We start from the raw sequence: 18,390 nt of genomic DNA, 5'->3' as shown, positions 1-18,390 counted from the left end.
GCTAGGTGGACTAACAGACTAGATTGCAAGATAACAATGCAAAATACACTATCACTTATGATCTTCCAACCCATGACAATAAGCTAATCATCCATGTACTGTACCTAAAGACAAACAAATTAGGTTATAATAGACAGTAAGCCATTAATGCAAATAAAATCTACTATTAACATGGACGTTAATGGAGCACGCTCTAACCATGGTCTAACAGGTCAGTAACACTTAACAATATTATTTAACAAACAAAAACAATACAATTTCAGATAACAATAAATTATAATATTGAAATAGGTATTACTGTACAATCGAATAACATACATAATTAATACCATAAAGAATATAAAAAAAGTTTTAGAAATATCATAAACTGAACATAAAAATATAATAACTAAAAATCATAAAAAATTATAAATAATTATTATCATAAATAACAATATTAAGCATGTTTTAATTTACAGTATCCCGTAAGCATCCTCCCAGAAATTCTAGATAGATGATGATCAAGGCTTCTCTTGTAATAACAATGTAATGCTTTGTGTACAGAGTGCTAACAAGTTCAAATCTTACTGTACAGTAGGCCTACTACAATAATTATAACAACAATGACGACAACAACAATGACTACGACACCAACAACGACGACGACACCAACAACGACAACCACGACACCAACAATGAAAACAATGACAGAAACATAATAAAAAATAATAATTGTGGTAGTGATGATGTACTTTGAAACTTCTTGAAATAAAAATTATATTTCAAAATAATCAAGCATTGAACACACTGCGAAAATCTAAACCCAATACAAGTAGCAATACAGTATCATATATTTATTTATTCATTAGTACTAACCAACAGCGATAACAACCACCACTCAGTTAAAATACATATAAAATATTTACAGTATGTAAATCAATATAAAAATACATTTAAAAGTACTAACAATTTTTGATTTAAACACATTTAAACTGTCAAAAAATATCAATATCAATATTAGACATAAAACTTAAAACAATCACATAAACGTTTAAACAAACCTCTACATGTAACATCAGAACGACTAAAATCATTATTTTCAAATCAACTACTGTAAAGCAGAGTAAAAGAACAATCACAATTTGACAATCAGCAAATACCAGTGTTTAAGCTGCCATAATAGCCAAATCCTAATAAAAGCTGAAATTCGCTAAATATTTTCATTCAAAAAGCCAAAAACTTAATGGAATTGAAGCTATCATTGCTTTATATTAAATTCTTTTGTTATTACTATTAATAAAATTTCTATTTTCATACCGAATTAGCCAAATTGCATAAAATTATTCATGGCCAGCTTAAACCCTGATATAGTGATAGAATAAACTCTAATATAATTATCAATATAATTATTACTGTTATAGTTAAATGATAGAGAAAAATAAATTATATATTATAATCATGAAAAACGTTCAAAATATAAATTAAGGGCACATACAGTAGTAAAAATTATTTGATTATCACTCTTTTTAAAAAAAAAATTGATAAGGGCAAGAGGTATTTTTTCTTGTGTGCGTGAACATGACATAGTTTTTCGAAGTGGCAGATGCATTTAAACAACTGCCTTCTGATTCAATGGCCTATAAAAAACTAGGCCTATATTACGGTGAAAAAATCAAATGTTACTCGAGCATCAAAGGGAAGGGAACACCCTAATCATAGTTATATAGTAGGCATAGGCGCCTATACTTTGGTCTTTACCTTGAGCTAGGAAGCCTTTGCCTAAACTTTCTTTCTTTGATGTCGTAGGTTAGTTTTTGCCCAACAACCAATCCCACCAAACACACCCATCACAAGAAAGACCGCCCATTTGTAATGCATTATGTAACAAGTTATTTTTAGCAGCGAGAGTCTCTATGGAACATGTGAGTCTTCATGCTGTGAATCAACGACCCGATCAGCCTACTGGGTGGGTCTCTTTAGAGACGGACCGTGGTGTTGCCTATTTTTAGCTGCAGCTGTGGAACATGCGAGTCTACACACTGTGAATTAACGATCTGATCAGCCAACTGGGTGGGTCTCTTTAGGGACGGACTGCATTGTTGTCTATTTTTAACCGCAGTTAGCGAGCAGTTTATTTTCAGCGACAGTAAAAAATAAGTTTAAAGAATGGGCTTTGCATTTCAACTTTATGGTGATCCCAATGTCTGATCTAATCAATTAAAAAAAAACTTCAAAGAGTTTGAAGTCTGCTGCATTCGGAGCCAATTCATTTATATTTTAAGAGCATTTGTTTTTTGCAAAGTTGGTTTTATGCACGTAAATGATGCAACAAAGAAAAAAAAAAAAATTTAAAACAAAATAAAATTATTCCCGCATCAATATTTCCAAAATTTTTTATCAGGCGGGAGTGATAATCTAATAAATTCTTCTATTTGCCCTAATTCAATAATAATTAATACCACGTTTAGAAAAAACTTAGTGGTGTTCACTTATAATAGAAGATTGCTGACTTGCATGCAGTGGTGTGCGGTTATGTGCCTTAGTGAGAAAAAAAGAAAATCAATTTTCTTACATCAGCCCCAACCAGGGCCCTAGGCCCTAGGTAGGGGCCTATACTAAAATAAATATCTGTTTCTATGAATATAAGCGTCTACAGAGTTTATCAGATCAGTAACTAGCCATATTGGCACTTTCTCAATTCATCTTACCGAATTGTACGAGGATCACACTGCAGACTTAGGCCTAGGCTAGTAAGGTACAGATCTAGGCTCCTCCTAGGCTGGGAGACATACATACACACACACACACAACGAAAGAAGAATAGGCCTAGCCTAGGCTAGATAGAGAGTAGAGTACGGAAGTTCGTCCACTTGGTTGGAATACAAACGCCACAGTGAAAGAATAAATTAACTATCATTATTATTGTTTTAACCTCGAGAAAAAGCTGCAGTGGGTGGAATAAGCTGTACTTACTCGTATATTTATAAGCTACCGGCTTATCTACTCAAAACTCCCTCGGTTGTGGTTGAAAGCGAAATTCCAGTGCAATCAATCGGCGCCATATGATCTTTGCTGCGAGTGTGTTAGTTCGAGCGGATGCCGATTCTCCGAACGGATACAAAAATGATAGTGAGCCCTCTATAGTGTTGATATTTTCGAACTAAATTTAATCAAAACAGAAAGAATGATGCAGTGTCAAAAAAGTAAGAATTCCCTATGAATGATTCTATTAGGAAATGAAAACATTACAATGTAAAATGTTTGAATATATTTTGTTATTATTATTATTGAACTTTTTCTAAATATTCATTATTTACAGTTTTTTTAAAATGTATTTTACTACGTATAATGTTGTCTAGAGCTTCTTTGTTTCTTAATTTAGAATTGCTTTTTGTTTGTTTTTTTTTTCTTGTGCCTTGGAGATCCTTCAACAGAGTTCCTCACTTTTGGATATCTTCGAAGGACTTTTTGTTGTCTTTTACTTTACCCTAAAATGTTGTAATAAAAAAAAAATATTTAGATAATTGGAATATAAATTCTTTTCAGAATGCCGAAGTGAACAGGAAAAAAAAATTGTCATTGCATCCTGCGTGCAACATGTTTTGATAGATACTGTTGTAGCAATTAAGGATAGAAAACATACTCCTAACATACAACATGGGCGATCACATAAAAATAAACATTATTAAACAAAGGATTACTAAAATGTGTTAATAAATTAATGTAGCTAGCTGCAGCACTATATGATCGAACAATACTAGTAGTAGCATGGGCAAGACTAATATCCACCACGAGAATAGGTGGGGATGATGGCCCCAACGTAGACGCCGATTTATCCCGAAAAGAGCATAGGTGGGCAGGGGCAGAGGCAGCCCAAAACTCCTCAGAAGGGACCAATTTTTAACCTTTGCTGACAAACATAAATCACACATTTAATAAACATATTGTAAACTGTAAATTTCCACAAGAAACAGTGGAATCTTATTTATTCAAGACATTTATGACGCATCCTCCGGACTCTAGTTGAAACATTTTTGAGTACATAGTGTACCGTTTTTTCATCAAATAATAAAGTAATTGAAGAAAACACATTTATATTCTTAAAATACACTTTTGGAATAAAGAATGTTTTTATTTATTCAGTGAAACTCTGCTATAAATCAGGTATACTACTATAGTAACATTTAACAGAGTAAAAAAAACATTATCTGGATCAGTGTCATCTCAAAATAGTGTTTTTGAAGAAATGGTTGTCATATTACTAAGTTCTCAGTGAATGGTTAATTTACTTTCACATTTTAACCAAAAGATTATATCACTCATTCACATTGGGGACGGAAAAATTACATGTCCAAGGTTTGTTCTAAAATAACTAAACACTCTTATACTACTGCCTATACAGAGTAACTCCAGCCAAAATGCAATTTCATCCAACATTAATATAAAGTAATAATTACAGTACAAATAATTGACCATTCCGGAGTGTCAATCAAACTTCACAACTGACCAATCAAAACAGTTCCCACAATCGTACTTTGATAGCATTGCAATACTGTACCGGCTACTACATAAAGCCTGTTTTCCACTCGGTTCCACTCGGTTCCTTCGCAAAAATTAAAAACATTTCGAACTACCGATTTCGCCTGAAGCGCAAACTCTGATAGAAATGTGGAGGTGCATGCGCATGAACCAACGCTTGTAAATTCGCAGGTGGAAAACAGGCTTCAGGATCAACTTCAATACTAGCCACTAAGCAGTCTAGTGGTTATGATACCAGACAATTCATGGGTTTGAATCCCACCCAAATCACTTAAGAAATAACATTGCAGCACTCAGTGCAACTTGACAATCAAATTCTTACCACTAAATACAAGCTTGGTGTTCTAGTGGTTATGATACCAGACTAGTTATCTAGGTCAAGGTTTTGATTCCCGCCTATATCACTTGCGAAATATTTTTTTCCGCAGATTAAGTATTTGAGAATGAACCGAGTATACACGAGGTTGGGCAAAAAATTATTCCTATACACAAACACTACACAATGCATTTTTTATCTGGGATACAAATTTTCCTAACATAACATAATCATTATATTGCACATAAATACATTTTTATATAAAATATTCAATTTCCAATATCTAAAAAGTTTGCCAAGTCACTAATACAATAATATCACTTAAAAATAAACTCTTCTTTTTTGGGAAGACTTGAAATGGTTGTTTTTTTCAGCACACTGGAAATAAGCAATTCAAAATCCTGTGATACCAAAAAATATACAGAAAAAATATATATAGATGTTAGCTGATTTGTACCAATGAAACAGTCACACAATTCAATACCATAGATTGCCATTGGATCCTATATTAGGTACTATAATACAATGGAACCTATATAGGAACCATGAATACTACCCTCCATTAGTCTTTGGATTAATGCTGTTAAAACACAGCATCACGAACACCTATGAAAAAACTCCAGATTTTTCATCAAGGTAGATTTCTATACACTTGGCATCACAGTTCACTTTGACATGGCGATGCTCTTCAAAAGGTTTTTCAACAGAGGGGGTAGTGGTAACATATCCACTTTGTGCTTACTGTTTCCAATACTGTTCAAAATTGCTGAGTAGCATTTTTCTTGGAGGGATAATTTACGGGAGCTTCTAACTCCAAGCTCAAGTTCAGTTAACGCTGATGTTGAACAGGCCAAAGGGTAAAGTTCTTCTATATCTTTTCCCGACAGTCCTGGGACAGAAAAGAAAATGTCTCTATTAGTTTTGAATAAATTCATTAGAAATTGATTTCTCAACATTTTCAAAAGAATAATACCACACTGCAAGCTATGAAAACTCACAAAAGATTTTGCTTTTCAGAAGAACTCCAATAAGATAATTCAAGTGCTTTGACAAGTCATTGTTAAGTGGTCTCCATAAAAAAGTGTCAGTGAACAACATTATCACTGTCGTCATTACCATGATTGATATTGTCATCAACATCGTTGTCATCATCATCATCATCACCATCTCTATTAGTTTTGAATAAATTCATTAGAAATTGATTTCTCAACATTTTCAAAAGAATAATACCACACTGCAAGCTATGAAAACTCACAAAAGATTTTGCTTTTCAGAAGAACTCCAATAAGATAATTCAAGTGTTTTGACAAGTCATTGTTAAGTGGTCTCCATAAAAAAGTGTCAGTGAACAACATTATCACTGTCGTCATTACCATGATCAATATTGTCATCAACATCATTGTCATCATCATCATCATCACCATCTTTGGTATCGTCTTCGTCATTGCAATTATCATCGTTTTTGTTGAAACGTCCAGGTAAATGCCGATGTTATTTTGGTTCTCATGAAAGTTTACCAATATTTCATCATTGTTGTTGTTATCATTGTTTTCACCATCATCTTCAACCTCATCTCCCTCGTCTTCACCACCGTCTTCACCATCGTCATTGTCATTATAATGTTACCAAGTTCTTCCTACTCATCAATGTTGTACCGGAACTTACCTGTAAATGCTACACCTAAGCTGACACCATTTTTATAAAATGTTAGCGTGCCATTGTACAGGTTAAGTTGAATACCGATGCGAGTTTGTTGGTCAAAAAATGGCTCACAATAATGTTTATATTTCCCATCATGCCATATGCTGTCTCTTATACACATCTAGATGTGTATAAGAGACAGGAATAATACCACACTGCAAGCTATGAAAACTCACAAAAGATTTTGCTTTTCAGAAGAACTCCAATAAGATAATTCAAGTGCTTTGACAAGTCATTGTTAAGTGGTCTCCATAAAAAAGTGTCAGTGAACAACATTATCACTGTCGTCATTACCATGATCGATATTGTCATCAACATCGTTGTCATCATCATCATCATCACCATCTCTATTAGTTTTGAATAAATTCATTAGAAATTGATTTCTCAACATTTTCAAAAGAATAATACCACACTGCAAGCTATGAAAACTCACAAAAGATTTTGCTTTTCAGAAGAACTCCAATAAGATAATTCAAGTGCTTTGACAAGTCATTGTTAAGTGGTCTCCATAAAAAAGTGTCAGTGAACAACATTATCACTGTCGTCATTACCATGATCAATATTGTCATCAACATCATTTTCATCATCATCATCATCACCATCTTTGGTATCGTCTTCGTCATTGCTATCATCGTCGTTTTTGTTAAAACGTCCAGGTAAATGCCGATTTTATTTTGGTCCTCATAAATGAAAGTTTACCAATATTTCATCATTGTTGTTGTTATCATTGTTTTCACCATCATCTTCAACCTCATCTCCCTCGTCTTCACCATCGTCATTGTCATTATAATGTTACCAAGTTCTTCCTACTCATCAATGTTGTACCGGAACTTACCTGTAAATGCTACACCTAAGCTGACACCATTTTTATAAAATGTTAGCGTGCCATTGTACAGGTTAAGTTGAATACCGATGCGAGTTTGTTGGTCAAAAAATGGCTCACAATAATGTTTATATTTCCCATCATGCCATATGGTTCCTTTGTGAGAGATACCCCAGCTGTGGCTGTCCATACCTAAAAGAAACAAGATCAGTATGTAAAAATAAAAAGGAAAAAGATAACCAAAGAAAGAAATTCTGCAAAATAAATAAATAAATAACAGCAACAACATAAATAAATATATTTTTCCAGTATTCTAAAGTAAAAGAACAATTGCAAGAAAAATCACACTACTGTGATCCCATATTTCAACCTTTATTTATGAATGGGCCTCAAATAATCCATTATTCTAATACAGTAATCTATAGATTCCACAATGAGAATACAAGAATAATTTTGCCCGACCTTCCTCTATACCAGGAGTGGGCATAAAAATTGGTTGAAGCGCCAAAGTGAATTTAACAGCGAGGGCAGCACCCAAACTTAGATGTTTCCAGTGCACTTCCAAAAACCTTTTTACACCTGTACATATCTTTTATATCGCTTTAAAAAAATAAAATTTGTATATAGCGCCATCTATATGAAAATCACGAAATATAGAGCCCTCTATGTTATTTTTTTTTTTCAACATTGTAGTGATGGAACTGCTACTAATTAAAGTCGTTGGTCAGTATAGCTTCATTAAAAGAAATTTATATGGCATGTATTCACATTTTAATGATGAATTCACTTCATTTTTATGAATTTTAGGGTATAATCGGCCTATACATTTTATCTTTTATAAAAATGTTATTATGTGTGCGCGAAAAGACAATGTAGGTGTGAGAAGTAAAAAGTGGATGCCCATGCATGAGACATTATGCGTGCGAGTTGGCAGTGTATGTTTGCCTAAAGCATTTAGAGAGATACTCACCTATTAAATTAACATACTGATAATTACTGGTGTGCAACAAAGCCTGTCGAGTACCCACTCCTACCATAACTGCCGTACCAAAAGGGGGCTCTGTAAATATCACCTCCCAATAGTATTCCCCCTCCCGAAAACCTTTTGTTCCACGTACACCTGCGGTTCCAATACTTTCATAAACTGGATCTAAATGAAAGAGTAATATTTACATTACGTTTGTGAACATTACAATTTTTCATATTTTAAATTGCTACTTTAAATAAGCTTGTCACCTTGCTAAAATGATTTAGGTAGTCCATTCAACAAACAGCTTATACTTGGAGGATTAGTACAAACAAGTTATCTCAACAACTCATAAAACCTAAAATATTTGCTTCACAACAATGCTACTAAACCCCAGCAGCAGTTAATCGATGCATTTGGCATTTTACCCTACCAGGTACCCACTTATATTGCTAGTGGAGAGAAGCAATGCAGATAAAGTGCCTTGCTCAAGGACACAAGTGAAATGTGCAGTGACAGATTGAAACCCTGACCTCGATTTTGGGAAAGCAAACTGTTTTCACTGCACCAAACCACTTCTACATAAAAGCTTCAACATAATACAATTTATTACTATCAACTGACAGACTGTATCATTGTCCTTGTAGTGGCCGACTTCCCCGTACTGTGTAAATATGTTTTATAAATTTATTAATACAAAAAATAAAAAATAATGCTGCTGCCTGTCATACGCACAAATATATTTTAAAAAATGGGTACATTCTTGTTAAATGATTGTAAAACTGATTGCATCAGATGGCTGGAATGATCGAATTCTATATTTATGAAAAATATGTTACAGTATTTGAATTAATTAAACTTTTTTCTTACCTATATGAAAATATGCAGCTAAGTGGTTGGTCGATAGTATGACATCACATGACTTGTTACATGCGTCCCAGCACCAATCGTCTGAGTGGTATTCGTTAAATGCATGCAGTGATTCAACCATGCCGTCTTCATTTGTCAATAAAGTAAATATGGAAATCAATCAATTCAAATTCATACAGTAATTCAATTCAAACTTTATTTGCTTCAGTATGCTATCAAGGCCCATCCGCAAAAACTACGGCCCATCGGCAAACACTACGGCCCATCCGCAAACACTACGGCCCATCTGCAAAAACTACCTGTCGTGCATGCCACTAATTAGTGTATGGCATCAACACCGAGTATTAATTGTACCAACATTTAGTATAGGGAAATTCACGTGAAAACGACAGTAGAAGGTAGAAGTCATTGCTTGTATTACACTTAACATGTATCACATCATACAATTATCAGTAATTTACGTCTGGTATATAAAAAAATTGCCACTGCCTTTAAATTTGTTCAAAATAGATTTATTTACTCACCACATTTTTTTCCCATCTTAATGAGGATCCTGTAAAAATTAAAAGATAGTCTAAAGTCTAAGTATAAAACGCTTAGTCTAAAGTTTATCGAAACTAATTAAGTGGATTTGTTTTTCTGACTGTCGGGTAGCCTACTCAACGCCTAGTGGTGGTATAGGCAATTTAGGCTGGATAGGCTGGACTTTCCAAATATGGCAGTTTGAACAATCGATGATCCAGTTGAAACCAGTTAGTTACTGCCAAGCATTGGGCCTAGATATTTGCTTTTAAAATCCTAACAAAAGTTCAAATGTAAACTACGAAAACATCACAAATAAGTCAAGAAATGTTAGAATTGCATTCATTCTATGGAGATGATTTTACTTGACCTGGCCGATGGGCCTCTTTCCCGTGAGCTGCTGCCCACATAAACAGAGAGCAAGCTAATCTCGGCCACCACCACACACAGTTTTCGCCTGTTTCCGTTGGAATAAGTCACTCAGTTTTATCAATTATGACATACCGATATCACAGGAAAATCTTGATCAGATATATTGATCTTACTTACCAAAGTTAAAGCATAAATCAACATTTAACTAACGAATAACTCTCAAATATAACGACTCAAATCAACTCACGTGTTTATTGTTTTGAAAACAACACTGAAGATAACAATCTTCTCCGTGTTTACGTTGAAATGCAAATATTGCTGTTCAATCTAAGTAACCTACTCCCCTGTTTGCTGCAAGAAATTGTTATCATTTCAGCAAAAAACCTTTGAATTTCCATTAAAACAAATACTTGTATATGTAAAACGTAATTAGTATCACTATATACAATAAATCTTATTTCCTTTATTTGGTATATTTGCTTAAAATTTTTTGAATAACTAACAACTTACTAATCCAGTAGCGGTAGTCGATCGATAAACAAACCACGTGGCCATTCCAGTGACGTATGGACGAGCCCACCAAACGTCATCATTGGGCTTATTCGACTGGTTCATTTCGTTGAGTACTTTTTTTCATTCGACTGGTTCGTTGATAACGAAAATTAACGTAACCAGAATGAGTTCAAAAACTGGATGAAAACATTTTTTTTTTTTGACGAAAAACCCATACTGCCGCAATCCGAAGCAGCCTTGATTGTAACGTAGCGTGTATGGCGGTAACTATGCAGCCATTTTTTTTGTCGAGTATTATACCAGTTTATTTTCTATTCGACTGGTCGTCTTTTAGGATTTTACCACTGCGCAGGTGGGACGACCAGTTTTTTATTTCTGTTAGCCTACACTTATTTTTTGACTTCAATGTGGGTAAATATTATAATTTTTATTTTCTGAAATTAAATCTAAATTATATTAACGCAAATGTTGTGCTAAACTGACCAATCGGCCATTTATTTGTTGGTCACGTGTTGATTAACGCATTCTTGTTACGTTAATTTGCGTTGTCAACGAAGTCTATTTTACGAACCAGGACAAAATCATTTCATGCCTCTATCGATTCTTGACGCGATTGTTTTGGACGCACCTTCGATTGAGAAGTGTGCCACTGATTGAAAAGTGTAGTTCCTAATAAATTATTATGACTTAATTTTTGCGCCATATAAAAACTTATTATTATTATTATTATTATTAATTTTATTATTATTATTATTATTATTATTATTATTATTATTATTATTATTATTATTATTATTATTATTATTATTATTGTTATTATTATTATTATTATTATTCATCCGTCACATATCATCATCCGTAGCTGAGTGAATTTGAATACGAGAGCATACCTTTAATCCAGGGCCCTGTGTTAACTCATGTGAGCACTGCAGGATTTTTCTCTAAAAACAACTCCACTACCATATTATATTGTTTCCTGTAATTGACGAGTTATTGCTGGAGGCCTATGCGAATCCAATATGAAATAGGGCCTATATATCATCACCCTCATCATCATATCATCATCATTCTCATACCATTCCATCTATCATCTTCATTTGGTTGGGGGTGGGGTAAAGCCAACCACCTCGGACTCCAAAGGAAAATAACATATCGGTGGAAATAGGGTCAAATGAGCTTCTTCTGAAAAAAAAAGTGTTTACGAATTTTGTTTGATGTGTATGAACTCTTAATTATCTTATACAGATGTGCTGCAAGTCCTTTCATGTTTTACATACTAACTTTTCACCCTTTTGAACTCTGAAAATTGTATCGAATACAATAAACAAAACATGGGAAGGGCTGTACAACAATTTCTATTATTTTTAGCCACCAATTGATATCCATCTGGACTTACAGATCCGCCACTGACCTCAGAATATGATTATCAATAATCCTTTTGTTTGCTGACTCATTATGAACGTAGCAACATTCTGGGTTAAGTACACTGGTAACCAACCAACCATGAGAGGATAATCCCTCCCTCCATAACTGTCTTCCTCACTCTTGGTGTCTGGTTTCGTGGAGACGTGCGGAGTTGCTCCTGTATATTTAGTTATTATTTCATTGATTGTTCATATCAGGTAGGTTCATAAGAATATACTGAATTCCATATGCCATACAGTATTTAGGCCTATCATTATATTATCAACTCAGGCGGAACATTACGAATGATAACACTTCAAGGCCTGTCAGACGCCACTCCTGCCACTAGTAAGCAATTCATTTGCTGCTAGGGGTTGAGCCTAGCCATCATATTCTTGTAGTCTAGGCCTAGCTTTAAAGCTAGGACTGTCACTGATCGCATAGGTTTTTTAGACGTCATAGTTTTATAACAACTCCCTGATCTAAGCTAGATAATACGTTTAATAATACAACCAAATTAAGGGTGTTTTAACAAGAACATCATTTAAACATAAGATTATAACTTAAAAGGGGAATTCCCTTCTTTGTTAAATTAAAGCCTCAGACACTTCCTCAGCTGGCGAGGTTCTTCTATTATATTTATAGGGGAGTGAGTGGGTTACTAAACTTTTACTTTGGTATTTAAACAGTAAAATACCGTACTCGCGCGAATAAGCGCCCGGGCGCTTAAAAGATTTTTTGCACTTTTTGAGGGGCGCTTATTCAAACGGGGCGCTTATTCGAACGGGGCGCTTATCAAAACAGAGTGGAAATTGAGGGGGCGCTTATGGAAATAGATGAAAATCGAGCGGTTCTTATGAGAACTTATTAAATTCAAGAGGCATATTTTGAATGAAAAACGATTATAAGGATATCAGGAAACCGCAAATTACGAATGGTGGTGCGGCGGAAACTTTCGTCCAAAGAGCATGGCTTGTCATGGCAAGAAAGTTGTGAGTACATGTATTATTACATAACAGCAGAATAGCAGATGAAATTAGTGGTGGTGGATAGCTTGTTGGCCATCGGCTGATTGAGATCAGCATAATGGCATGATCATTGCATGTTTTCTTGAAAACTCAGATGAGAATGTGTTAGGTGTAAATTGTCGGAAAAGCAGTAGGCTATAGAAAAATGTAAGAAGATGAAAGTTGGAAATATACTGTCTGTCCAAGGAGCTCTCATCTGTCCAAAATAAATATTCTCATTTTGATATTGACTAAAGGAGAATGTGATTCCACTCCACACCTCAAATCATGCCAACATCCACACAGTCCAGGATTGATTGAGTTATTGAGGGGGCGTTTATTCAAATTAGAAGGGGGCGCTTATTCAAATGGGGCGCTTCAGGAAATTTTCACGTTAGAAGGGGCGTTTATTCGAGAGGGGCGCTTATTCAAACGTGGCGTTTATTCGCGCGAGTACGGTATTGGGTGTTTTTTTGCTCCTACAAAATGAATGTTCAAGATGTGTTCTTATTTTGTGTATGGAAATATATTGAAGGAAAACACTGCTGTGATGAATTTGATATTTTTAATAAATGTAAATAAATGGTTTTAAATTATATTTTAAATATTTTCCTATTTTTTGTTATAGTGTTAATTTGATTGTCAGTAATAATGGTATACAACGGTAGAGTGTTGGTATATTCAATAGTAGGCTGCCCTCACTGTAAGAATGCTAAGGCGCTATTAACAGATAACGGCATTCCGTACACCGATATCAGTTTAGACAAATATCCGGCAAGTGTGAGGGAGGAGGTGTTGCAGAGGACCGGACGAACAACCGTACCTCAGATTTTTTTCAATTCAATACATATTGGTGGAAATGAAGGCCTCAAAGAATTAGTGAGTTACAGTCTCCATCTTGCAGGTTTATGCATTGAGTTGGTGTTATATTTACAAATATTTATTTTAAAAATACAAACAAATAACAATGAATATTAAATATAATTAAAGAAAATAGATTAATATAAAAATAAGATCTTTATATAAATATTTATGTTTTTACATAGGTAGTGTAATGCATATAGGATAATTAATGTGAAAAACTAAATCCTTTCCAAGCCAGTGGGGCTCATAGGGCTGGAGCTTATCCCCAGTTTCTGTAGCGTGAAGCGGATGAGAGTTGTACTCCCCTTGGATGAGACACTAGTCCGTCGCAGGTTAGTCCCAGCAGCTTACTGGTACCCAATGATACAGCTGGGTGGACTGAAGCAATGTAGCTAAAGTGCCTTGCCCAAGGACACAAGCGAATCTGCACAGCAGATAATTAATGTGACATTTATAGATTTTCTATACATTTTTCTTGTTTCTAAATGTCAACAATATGTTGACATAATACCATCATTGGTGGCAAATGTGTAATACAAAGTGATTTTGAATTACTTGAGTGTAGTTTCTAAGCTCTACAAGTTGTTAGAGGAGAGCCCCTGGGTGGCAGGGTGCAAACTGTTTCAGGGAGAATGCCTCCCAACAATTTTAATGCTTCACTGTTGCCATGCCAACAAGAGCACCAAGCACAGTGATTGAGATTAATAAAGAGAAAGAATAATTGCAGGTTATTTACATATTTCTTTACCTTTACCAATAAAATTCTATGCATATTCTGCATAGGATTTTATCTCAACATGTTGTGTAGTATTTCAGAAGAAATTGTATTTGTTGTTGAAGGTTGAAGATAAGAAACGCTTCCAGGAAATCCTTGCAGAAGTTGTAAACAATGAACCATCAGATGATGCACCCCAACCACCTGATCCAGCAACAATGTTAGCAACAGCAGGTAAGCCATGCCAACGTTGTGTCTCAATCTCAATCTGAAGACACTGATAGAGGACCCCCTGCGATATGCATCAGTGCGTATCAATCAATCTGCAACTAGGTGTTATTTGTTTATCAATATTTCATATATATATATATTATGCTGTATACTTTTTAAAATAATAAATGATATTGTATACACAACACAGTGTATATTCTAATGATATTGTGTACTCAACAGTGTAGCCTTGAGCACTACTGCAGTTGATATACTGTATGTGCGCTTTATAAATCTCATTATTATTATTTGGTGCTTCAAATGCTGTAGAGGATCCAACAAGTGATGTTGGACTAGTACATGCAGAAGCACAGTCATTTTTATGGGTACTTGGGTGGAGATATGAGGCGGGTGTGGCCCATCCATTGGGGAACAATGGACCACCTGTCGGAGAAATGCTGACAACACCACTGTTACATGCTCCTTAACATCCAACATTCTTAAACATACATACACAACTCACATTTTCAGTAGGCATGGATAAATGGACGTTGGCTCACCAAAATTAACATGAATTGATGTGCATATAACAGCGAGTTAGAGCTTTACAACATCACACAAACATGTGATAATTTTTTTTTTCTTTTTTATAGTTGAAATTGATCTGACATGTGAACGTGATGAGTATGCTGAATTGGTTAATGAACTGAGGCTCAGTGGGTTAATCAGTGACCACCGCAAAGGCCTGCACACTTATAAACACACATTCATAGGCAAGGATTTTGTAGACTGAAAGATTTGGACATAAAATCAAGGGCGGAAAGTCTGAATGCTTCCAGGATGATGGAAATCTTTATAGGCTAATTGAGAATGATGAGTCAATGGCACTAAATTCAGGGTTGGCCTCGGATTGCCCTCCTCGTCCAGGTAATTAAAACGACTGCTATAGCATTGTATTGGCCTATGTTTGAATTATTGTTTATATGCATTTTATTTAAATTAGAAAGAGGGCCCCTGATCATCAACTGGCCTTTGGGTTCAGCTGGAAGTGTTACCCTCTATAAAGTTGAAATAAAAAATAAATAGAAGCCTTTCAACAAGGTATGGCCAATGGCCATGGCAGCGATGATGTTGGCTATGATGGTATTACATGGTAGTGATAGTATTATTTAGTAGTAATAATAATAGTAACATCAGTTATAGAAATAATAATCATCATTATGAAAATACTAAAAGTAAAATAATGAGAATAACTTATAACCAAGAATTATGTTTTTATATTCTATAGCTGGAGAGATTGGCGAAATTCTTCGCCGTTTGATTCTATCACTATATAACAACTTTCTCAGTGAGGATGGCAAGGTATTAGGGAGATTTCACAACCATACAAAAATGATAAAGATTATGGATACGTCATCAACTTTTCAGACAACCCTTTCCCTACAGTAGCATATTAGCCCCAATGTAGACGATTCATGCCTTCTGCAAGAATCAAGAATCACATTCAGGTCATACAGCATAATGTCAAGAATGTTTTAAGCATGAATGAAGATAATGATAATGAGGTATTCGTATTCGTTATCATTTTCGTAAGGTTGCGAAACCTCCCTATTGTAATCTAATTCATTTGGCTTAAAAAAACAACATATAACCTTCTCTAATTGCTGAATCAAGTATATCAGCATTTTTTTTATATCTTGTAGGTTGGCTTAAACATCAGTGCATTGTTGTTATAATTTTTATCATTTACCTATGAATGATCATGAATTGGGTCCTATCCCAGGTTGCACCATTTTAAAGGCAATTTATTACACATTATATTGCTTCTTACTGTTCTTACAGTGGAAATTATTTATCCCCTATTTTTCCCCCCCCCCCCCCCCCCCAAAGCATATGTTTTGTAGACCTTTTTCTTTTATTGTTATATCAGGCAGTGGACTACAAGGGTATTGAATCTAGTGAGGGATTCAAGTCCTACGTAAAGGCAACGTCAGAACTTATCAGAGTTGATATTGAATCAGCAGGCAGAGAAGAGAAGTTAGCTTTTTTCATCAATATCTACAACGCTCTGGTAATCCACGCCAATGTGGTCAATGGTCCACCAATGAACATGTGGCAGAGATATAAGGTATTCTCTTTGGTTACTGGTTATACAATACTGTACAATTATTGCTCATTTAGCCCCGGACCTCACTACAGTTATATTAATCTTGTACTACCTTATAGCACCGATTAAGTGGTCAGTGGTGTGAACTTCGCGGGTAACACACACAGCGGTTTGGCGCGTTTTGATTTCCCAACCGTGAGGGTGGGGTTTCAATCCATCGTCTTGCACTTCACTTGTGTCCTTGAGTAAAACACTTTATCTGTGTTGCTTTTCTCCACCCTGGAGTATAAATGGGTAGGCCTACCTGGTTGGGGTTGCCTGCTACTGTGCAAAAATAGCAGCAGTACTTAAGCATGTGGATCCAATGACCAGGGAAAACATAGCGCTTTATAGCGTTAAGGAAAAGGCGCTATAATTAAAAATACTAAGTAACAAATAAAACTACTTTTTAAGGTTTGAAATAATATTGATAGTACAGTAGTATGTCAGTCATATGTAAATTTACCCTGGTCATGGAAAAAATACCAATAAAATACACAATACTCAGCTTAGCTTTCCATTTGTGGCAGATTCAAGGTTCTCACTCCCCCTTAATTTTTGATAAATGCAGGTGTAAAATTTCATACCTCAGCCCCAACCATGTTCGGGCTGAGGTGGTCTAGAATCTTACCTGCAAAGGTTCCCAGGCCCCTCTTCAATTTCCTGAATCTGCCACTAGTGGCAGATATTAACGATGGAAGGAGTAGAAAACTTAATGTTACTTTTTTTTAAATTTCAGTTCTTTAATACAGTTAGTTACATTATTGGAGGACAACTATACAGCCTACAAGACATTGAGAATGGCGTTCTGCGATCAAACCGAAAAGGAGTCGGCATGTTATTTAGACCGTTTGGTAAGGATGATCCAAGGTTAAAGGTCGCTTTGGAGAAGCCAGAACCTCTTATCCATTTTGCGCTTGTCTGTGGAGCTAAAAGCTGTCCACCCATCAAGACTTACTCAACTGATGTAAGTACACATGACTATATGGTTCCTTTATAATGGACCATTCTGCTGAGCCCCTGCAACACACAGAAGAATGTACTGTAATAGATATTCTTAATGCTTAATGTGGTTTACCTGTGATAGCTAGGGGTCAAGAGTCAAGGAAATGCCAGGTACTCTCGAGGGCCAGGGGTGAAGCTCCCTAGAGCTGTAGAGAGTGTATTTTGGATTTTATTTTCATTTTGATGGTATTTCATGCAAGGGGAAGGGATAGTTTGTTTTATCAAGTATTTGTTTGAAAAATAAAAAACCCTGGTTACGAGCCTATTACAACATTGAAATTGATAATTGCTTATTGCTTTCCTCAGGGCCTTGATAATCAACTGAAACTGGCGGCTAATGCGTTCTTGGAGAGCGACGACGGTTGTCAAGTTGACCTGCAGCGTAAGGATCTCAAACTCAGTCAAATATTCACCTGGTATCGAGAAGACTTTGGTAG

At 35.2% G+C, this 18,390-nt stretch overlaps 1 protein-coding gene and 1 pseudogene across 3 annotated transcripts; one reads left to right on the top strand and one right to left on the bottom strand.

The window, feature by feature from the left end:
- Positions 1-4,090: 4,090 nt before the first annotated feature.
- LOC117117546 (SPRY domain-containing SOCS box protein 3-like) lies at positions 4,091-10,447 on the bottom strand. Of its 3 annotated transcripts, none has more exons than XM_033261866.1 (7): positions 10,337-10,447; positions 9,720-9,748; positions 9,196-9,321; positions 8,329-8,508; positions 7,493-7,550; positions 6,500-6,621; positions 4,091-5,723 (listed from the first exon to the last, which is right to left on the bottom strand). In XM_033261866.1, the coding sequence occupies exons 2-7, from the start codon at positions 9,733-9,735 to the stop codon at positions 5,500-5,502; spliced, it is 726 nt and encodes a 241-aa protein (XP_033117757.1). In that variant the 5' UTR covers positions 9,736-9,748; positions 10,337-10,447; the 3' UTR covers positions 4,091-5,499. The 3 variants fall into 3 exon arrangements, with proteins under 3 accessions (XP_033117757.1, XP_033117756.1, XP_033117758.1); XM_033261865.1 differs by having other exon boundaries at positions 10,267-10,356; XM_033261867.1 differs by lacking the exon at positions 10,337-10,447 and adding an exon at positions 10,088-10,235.
- A 1,419-nt stretch (positions 10,448-11,866) lies between these two features.
- The window catches only part of LOC117117574, a 9,205-nt pseudogene continuing 2,681 nt past the window's right edge, over positions 11,867-18,390 (top strand).

This window comes from Anneissia japonica, unplaced genomic scaffold (genome assembly GCF_011630105.1).
Source record: "Anneissia japonica isolate Jap-2015-1 unplaced genomic scaffold, ASM1163010v1 scaffold287857_len828801_cov194, whole genome shotgun sequence".
In the NCBI taxonomy this organism is placed as follows: Eukaryota; Metazoa; Echinodermata; class Crinoidea; order Comatulida; family Comatulidae; genus Anneissia; species Anneissia japonica.
The sequence above is the reverse complement of the archived record's forward strand: the minus strand, read 5'-3'. Positions and strand labels throughout refer to the sequence as shown.